At 30.7% G+C, this 8,571-nt stretch overlaps 1 protein-coding gene across 1 annotated transcript; it reads right to left on the reverse strand.

Annotated features, from left to right (window-relative positions):
* Nucleotides 1–230: 230 nt before the first annotated feature.
* On the reverse strand, nucleotides 231–638 carry LOC130511129 (uncharacterized). Its single transcript, XM_057007984.1, has one exon. It carries the CDS (start codon nucleotides 636–638, stop codon nucleotides 231–233), a length of 408 nt encoding a protein of 135 aa, XP_056863964.1.
* Between the last annotated feature and the right edge of the window lie 7,933 nt (nucleotides 639–8,571).

An 8,571-nucleotide genomic window follows, 5' to 3' on the forward strand; every position in this document is an offset into this window, starting at 1 on the left:
GCTTTTATTTGATCTAAAATTTGATAAATATCATTATTCATATTCATGATTTTGATGAAAATTACACTATATTAAGTTTATATATTCTATTTGTGTGTTTTTTTTTTTTGATGAAATTTGATATTTATTGATCAGACCAAAAGAATGTTATTTACAGAGAGTAAACTACCGTGAGCTAAGATCTATATTTTATGAGACGAATGGACGGAGATCAAAAAAAGAAAACAAAATCACATTGTTACTTCAAACCATCTTCTTAGCATTCCTCCAAGCCTGTGATCTGTTGGGTACTTGAGAGAATATATCTTGTTTCTCATAGCTTTGTCAGTGAGTCTTTGAAGCTGGACGACGCTGTTGCGCGGCTGGTGATGGCGTCTAGAGTTTCTTTCTCGCCATATTAGGTAGATACACGCCTGAAAATAGAGCCGAGCTAGACACGAGTCAATTCCTTTTGTCCCCATACGTTGTAACTTCTGAACTGTCCACTGCCAGTCCGGGTTGACACCGTTTCCTAGGAGCCAACGAGCAGGCCCTTCCCATATTGAGTATGCGAATGGGCAGGCAAAGAATAGATGGTCTCGTGTCTCATCCCTCTCTCCACACAGTTCACAGCCTTGAATCATCCCCCACTGTCTCATACGATCACCTGTGGACACAATTTATATTTGTGTGTTTTATACAGTGCTAAACATGAAATTGTATTAATGTTATACATAATTAAAGATTAACATGTTTTATAATATAGTAAACAATCTAAAAATTCCGCCCGAATAATTTCCGATTAATCTCAGATTTTTTTCTCTAGGCGCTAGGCCCAACCCGACCGCCCGACTAACTCTTAGCGCGTTCTCGAACCAGGGTTTTACCGAATAAGCGGTTTTCCATTCATTCCGGATTGTGATTGAGATGAGCAAGATATTTAATTCTACAAAAACCAGAGAACTTCATTTAGTATTGCTCAATATCTTTAAACTCATGTATACTCATGTTTTTTTTATGTATACTCATGTTCTTTTTCAAAACAACAAAAAAGCAATATATCTTAAGAAAAAAAAGCAACCAAAATGTATCATCATTAAAGCTAAAGTAGAATTACAAAGTCCCTTGCAAATGATTAGTGTTTAGGACTTGGTTTGGTACAAAGATGTCTAAATCATAACTATCTTGGGAGTTATATTTTATGATAGGTCGATTAGTTACATTTCATCGCTTTTCCTTTTTTTTTTGGACAACATATCGCTCTTCGTTCTTTTGCAATGATATATCGTCATTCGTCATTCGCCGGACACCTGAGCGAATGGACTGCGTGACTTATGTACAGCAGTATAACAACAACTAGATATTTTTTTTGTTAAATTGTAAATATCATTATCAAATGAATGTTAAGGTTACAAGATATTGTTAGACAAGCTGTAAGACTTCTATTCTTGATTACATGGCAAAAAAGTTTTAAAAACATGTAACCAAAAGACAATCAAAGCTGAAACCATTCTGCTTGGAGGCGAACATGACAACAGATTCGATACAATCTTGAAAAGTCAGATGAAAAGATCAAATCGAGATGGACAAGATGGAGAGACCCGAAGACTAGAGATCGAGGAACACGATGCTCGCAAGAAGTTGTTTCAATCGGCTGCCTGAACCATTACCTTTCTCAGAGAAACAGACTCGAACCCGCTCAAGGACCGCCCTCTAAGTCCGGGCAGGGTAAGATCTGAACCTAATTCCGGCAAGGACGGGACAACAGGGACCACGGGTGCTTAATAGCGCTCAACTCACCAAACCGCACTTGTCCTCTCAGCCGGTTAAGGGTAAGGGTGCAGCATCACCACCTCCCGGGTCTTACTCCCTTCTCCGGCCGCAAGGTGCGACCCCAAGCTCCATGAAATCAAAGAATCTCCACAGCCTCACTCGATTAAACCTACCAATCAATCAGACTCACAAGCAACGCCAATCAACACCAAAGGGGGGAGAGGAGCTAGTTAAAGCATCACTCAATAGCAGACCGCCTAGCTTGACTCTTTGAAGAAGTAACTCCACAATGAAGTCTGAAGTCCCGGGACTTCTAGCTCAGCGAAGCATACCCAGATTACCTTGGGTCGAGATGGCAAGAAACGACGTTTGGGAACCACCCCGTCGAAGTGGCCTAGTTGTTGGGAGAGGAGAAACTTCCACCAGTGAAGAGAAGCAGCGGAGCGCCGGCATAGTCGCTAGAGAAGCCAAGACACTACACAACCATCTTGGAATGGAACTGAAGCCGGAGCTACAAATTTGCATAAGACCACCAGCAGAACTGAAACCCTTCACCAACGGCTACCATAACAGAGAGGAAGTTGGATTAGGCGGGAGAATCGATCATGGGCCCTCTCGCAGCGCCGAACGGCACCGGAGAGGCAAGACGGAGACAAAAGTTGAAGACGATGAAGTTAGGTTTTGGGAGAGAAAATTGGGGGCGCGTGACTTCACGCTCGTGATTTTTGTTCCCGGATCAACAACTAGATATTGATCCGCGTACCTACGCAGATATTGATTATTTCATGCTATTCATACATCGATATTTATTTTTCATAATTAGTGTCATATATTTTTGATGTATCATAATAAAACTAACAATAGTCAAAAAAACCTGGACCGAATCAGGTTATATGGCTATTTTTCTATAAATATCTGAACCCGTTTAAATACATTGGTTATTTAGATAATTTTAAGTTCCTATACATCATAACCGAATTCATCCAGATCCAGAATGACCCAACTCAAAATCCACACATAATTTTATAATATTCAAGCAGAGTTTGGTTTCAAAACAAAAAAAAACGATACCTGAAAAGAACAACATGTACCTAAATGAATATATAATGTTCATGTTTAACTGATTTTATAAACTAATAAAAAAACTCTTTCTATGTGTTTGGCTAAATTAAGTGAAATAGAAAAAAAAAATTATCAAGTAAAATAATTATATGAGGTGAAAAATTTAGTGTCGATAAATTTAGCACATTTTAATTATTTTGATTTAAGTTATTATTTTATTGACAAAAACATATCTTTGAATTATGTTTTTAGCTAAGTAATTTTCCACAAATTGAAACTAAAATAAAAATATTTTAGTAAAATAAACTAAACCAAACGTTTAATCATATGTAAAACCTAATTATTTAACATTTTTGATTTTATAATTGGCACAAAGTTAATATTGATTAACTAATAAATAAAAATATGCACTATTATTATGGTAATATAATTAATGATGTAAATTATTATTAATGTTATATAATTAATTAAATTGTCAAACTAAATGAAATATAGAAACACAATTAATAGATACTATTATCCGTGTATCCAAACAAATTTCATTAAGATAACTATTCAAGTTTCCAAACAGTTCTATTTGTGTAATTCAACTTTAATAATATAGATAGATAAGCAAAATCGAAAACAATTAGGTCCAGCAATGATGGTCTAGTTGTAGATGGGTTTTGAATTGTTAAGTAATCCAGATTCGAAAATACTCCCATACATTTTATCATATAAGTCTATTGTTTAAAAAACTCATTTGAATATCCAAAAAGAAAATCATTTGTATGCTACATCTCCTATAAAAAATTGGTTAGAGCCTTTCTATTGGTTTAGAATATGTCCACATTCACCAAAAAAAAATTGAAAACATAGAAAAAAGAAAGCAGATTTCTAAATGATTTTCTTTCAACGAAAAAGACAACAATCAAAGGTTTGAAGCACCAGTTACAAAAAAAAGAAGGTTTGAAGCACATTATGATTCAACGAAGACTATATCTTTTTCTTTAAGAAAAAGAAGACACAATCTTACCCAAAATCGTTGTCATCGAACTAGCAAGTGCCACGTTCGAGAGAGCACCTACGCGAACAAAATTCCTTTTCATTTTTTCTCTAAGAAAATATATTAAAATACTGTGAAATTCCATAAGAAATAAAATATTTATTTAATGAAACAAATATGCTAAAAATGAAACATGAGCCATTTGTTAACCAAAAAAAAGTAAAAGAAAGAAAGAAACATGAGCCATTTATAATTCCAGGAAAGCATACATTATTATTATATCAACTTTAATATGATTACTGATTGACATTGAATGTATATATGTAGTGTGTTACAATATAGTATAATTTTTCATATGTTCCCTTAATTTTGTTCCATTTTGGATGAATAATCTTACCTCATGTAGTGCTGTTTTTCTTTTTCCCTAAAAAATAAATAAATGCTTCACTGAATCAGATTCGAACTGAAGTTTTTATCTTGTGGGGCAACACAACACCCCTCCCTCCATCCAAAATAAAAATATGATAATTATGATTTTCATTTTGTCTTTCTGGGAAAATAATAGGGTAAAAGGATAAGACTTTCTCTCACTTTTTTAATATTGAAAATGGGTTTCAAAACAAAATATGTATATATGCCTGTAATAATTACTAAAAATGTATGTGATGGTGTAAATCACTCTTGATTTATTATATTTTTATTTTAAAACATGGTATAGATGCTTTATATACACTACTAGTATATTATATAAATTGCAAGCACATTTCTACAATTTATTTAATAATGTATCATGCACGTGTCTGTTTAAAATACTGGAACACGAACAAATTTTAAATAGTTATTTTCTTCATGTGATGCATGTAATATCTACTAGACTTTGACATGCATTTCCGTGGGAATGTATACTTTCAAAAATATGTAGTTATTTATTTTTTCATGTCATTGTTATATATTATATATATGTCATTACGTAATTAATCATATTTTATATGTAACATTATATCAGTAATTATATAATTAATAATATTTTATATGTATCATCATACAAATAATCACATATATTATATTTTAAAAATTTAATATGAAATATAAAACCATAATTTAGGTTTATGTTTGAAATTGAGATTTATATTGTATTTTTCTTATATATATTGAAAACATTATATTTTAAAACTTGCCGAGATAGATATTTTCTCATATTATAATAGACTTCTAATTTTTTTAATAATATAAATTTATTACTTTTTAATATACTGTTATCTATGTCTCCGAAAAACATTATATTCATTTTTATATTTCTATCTATGTTTCCAAACCATTCATAAAGTTATTTAGTTTTAATAATATACGTGGATAAAGTGTGAGACCATGTCATAAGTATACATGTATAGGGAAATTATTTTTTTTTTATATAAAAGGATTTTAGAGAAACTATTATTGCTACAAAGTTTAACACGTATAATTATAGACGACTTAGGGTTACGGTTACCAAATCCCAACATATTTTCAATGGATTCCTAACAACTTGGGTTTAGGATTACTAAATCTAAAGAACATATCAATAATATCCGTATGCTTTATACAAATAATTTAACAAGGTTGATGATCGTTGCACACCTTCAAAATTACTTGTAAAATGTATTCAAAAATACTATGGATGAATTTCTGAAATCATTTGTATAAGTACATGATATGTTAATGCTCAAGTTGGCTCTTTTGATTTATTGTATGTAAATATTTAGTAAGAAATTATTGAGCATATGTTATATCATATGAAGTTTAAAGTGTTATTATAGTAATTAGGGATCTTTGACGAATCAAGTGTTACCTATTTTATATCTATTTTTAAATTTTATATCTTTGGAAATTCGTTAGATAATCCTAATAGATTTTCGAGAAATTAATAAAATAAATACTGATTATTAATTTTTTAAAATTTCGTGAGAGATTCATCAAAATTTCTTTGAATTTTTTGGTGGATATATATATATTTATTTATTTATTAGGGATTTCGACGAATTTTATTTCATTGATATCTGACAGAAATAGTCTTGTCGAAAATGTTAACCACATATTTAGTTCCTTCAAAAAAATTATATTTCTGTAGTGGTATAAGCTATAGAAAAGGAAAATTAAACAAAAACCTTGAAAATTGATTTCTACTAAACTTCAGCTGAAATTTTCTTTCCATATACAATAAATAACACGTAGTATATTTTGAATGAATCCGCGGATATATAGAACGGGCCTTCTGGTCAAGTGACAGTGGATGGGTCTAAGATGCTAACACGTTTCAAGTTTGATCATTTTTCTATGCAAAACTAAATTATATTTTTCTGTTTACCTAACGCAGATATGAATCCATGCTTTAGTACCCATTTAAATGTCCTGGAGAAGAAATCTATCTGCGGACTTGCGATTCCCCTGGATTCAACCAGGTTAGAAAAAAATCTTTTACAAAAAAAAGAATTCAGCGATATATATGACACCATATCGTTGGATAGAATGTGTATTAGATTAGAGAAATAAAATGGCTTAGCTTCAAGTCTGTTTATTTTCTATGAAATTTATTTTCCCTCTAAAAGAGTTATTTTGTTCAACATTTAAGGAAAATAATTCTTTTTGTTTCGAAGTTATTAATGTTTTAGAGTTTTTCTATATATTTATAAAACATATTAAGTTTTAGCTATAGATGCATAACTTTTTCTAATTATTTATTTTTTATAATTTTAAACCAATAAAATTTTGTAAATATATTTGATTTTAAAGTTTACAATCAATCATTATTACTAATTTATAAAAATGTATTAAAATTACTATATAATTTGACTGAACCTTTTCAATTACAAATGCCAGATAAAGGAAAAAGTACAAACCTTAATGGTCTTAGTGTTTTTGGGATTTATCCCATAGTGAAATATAATTTTAAATTTGTGCAGGTCCATAGTAAATTCAGAGAAGTTAGACAGAGAACATGGAACAAAATACAGTGCAGTAGTGTAGATTCACGAGGAATCGACGAAGGAGGGGCTTACGAAGTAGCAAAGCTTAGCCAAAACTGCACCATAAGAGAGGGTTTAGCCGGGCTGTTTTCCCTGATCGATTGAATGTGATTCACAATGAGATTGATACATTTAATGATAGTTGATGGGGGCCTGAAGATGTTACGATGCAATCAGTTGTTCCTCTCCATCCAAATGGAGTAGATGCATTGCTACCAGACTGGTAGTGTGATCATTTTCTTCCAAAAGGGGCATCAGAGAGACCATAGCTGATCAACAAAAGCATCCTCATCGGGGTGAGCCTGTATTTGGCATCGATTTGCTAGCTGGTTACATATTCTCCACAAGTAAGAGCAGTCAAAGTATAAGTGGTTATGGGACTCACAGTTCGCATTGAAGAATATGTATGTCGCATTTGTTTTGATATTCCAAGAGAGAAGGCAATCCTTTGTGGGCGTTCTGTTGAGAACAGAAAGCCACGTTTGGAAGCTCTGTCTTGGGATACTACTCTTGATCCATATATCTTGTGTCAAGGGACCTGAGGTACATGCTTCTTTAGGATAGTATACCTGATGTAATTTCTGAGCGATCTACTCTATTAAAATAAAATCATAAATTTACCTACCATAAAAGTTGTCATTAACTAGTGGACTCTTTCTAAATTGTTAGAAAGTTGTTTAATTTATCGATCATTTAAAGTTTGTTACTATCTAATCTAATTATTATATAACACGCTGCTATTACAAATTAAACCGGCCAACTTCAATTAAACCAACATCTAATCTGTTATAAGTAAACCACTATGTTGACACATATTAATGTAAATCTAGAGCGACTGTTATATACAATTAAATTATCTATATAATAATTTTTATTGGACCTCTTTATCGTATAAATGATACTTGGCGCATTTTATACTCTTTTCTTCTAATTTGGCTGATTCTGATCTCTTGCAAACATCAACATCATACGAAGAACATCAATATGTTTTATACTCTTTGTATCTATAATTTGATTATCAATGCAATAAAATTTAAATACGATATATATCTGAAATCATTTCATCGTGTTATGTTTCTTTACATTTCTTGTTAATGCATCATCTAACCGTTTATTGTAAACACAATATAATCATAAAAAAACTCTTTTATAATTTTTTTTAAAAAAACTCTTATATAGTATAGTACTAATTCGTGAAACTAATTTGGACCATTTATTTATCAATATTTTATTTTATGTGATAAAGTAACCGATGCTATAATGAATAGGTTTAACTAAGCCATCCATTTTTGGTACAAATAAATTGTCAAATAATTAGAACAGTTAAATCAAATCGGCTAATTATTAATTTTCTATATTGTAATGAATAATATTATAATCTATCATGTATTTAATTAATACATACCCTCACATGTTATTTCTAACCTAACATATAATCAATATATTGTTAGTAGAAATTATAAATGCTGCAAAATATGTCAATATTTATATTGTGTGATTCTTTTTTTCCATATTCATGAATTACAAAAATAAAACTAAACACATAAAAATTCTAACAAATCAATTTATCGGTATCATATAAAGTTAGATACCTTTTCAAAATATTCAACATTTTGAGAATTGAATGTTTAAATTATGTTTTTGAGATAGATTTACTGGAACAAAATCATCCTAATATTTATATAAGAAGCATATATTATTTACTAAAAAAACAGATAAGTATCCAAACTACAATACACACATACTATATTAAAATCAAGTTTAATAAAT

The sequence above is a fragment of the Raphanus sativus genome, chromosome 4 (assembly GCF_000801105.2).
Source record: "Raphanus sativus cultivar WK10039 chromosome 4, ASM80110v3, whole genome shotgun sequence".
In the NCBI taxonomy this organism is placed as follows: Eukaryota; Viridiplantae; Streptophyta; class Magnoliopsida; order Brassicales; family Brassicaceae; genus Raphanus; species Raphanus sativus.

Bases quoted from the DNA above. Each gene is read 5' to 3' on its own strand.
- LOC130511129 (XM_057007984.1), bottom strand. From the start codon at position 638: ATGAGACAGTGGGGGATGATTCAAGGCTGTGAACTGTGTGGAGAGAGG.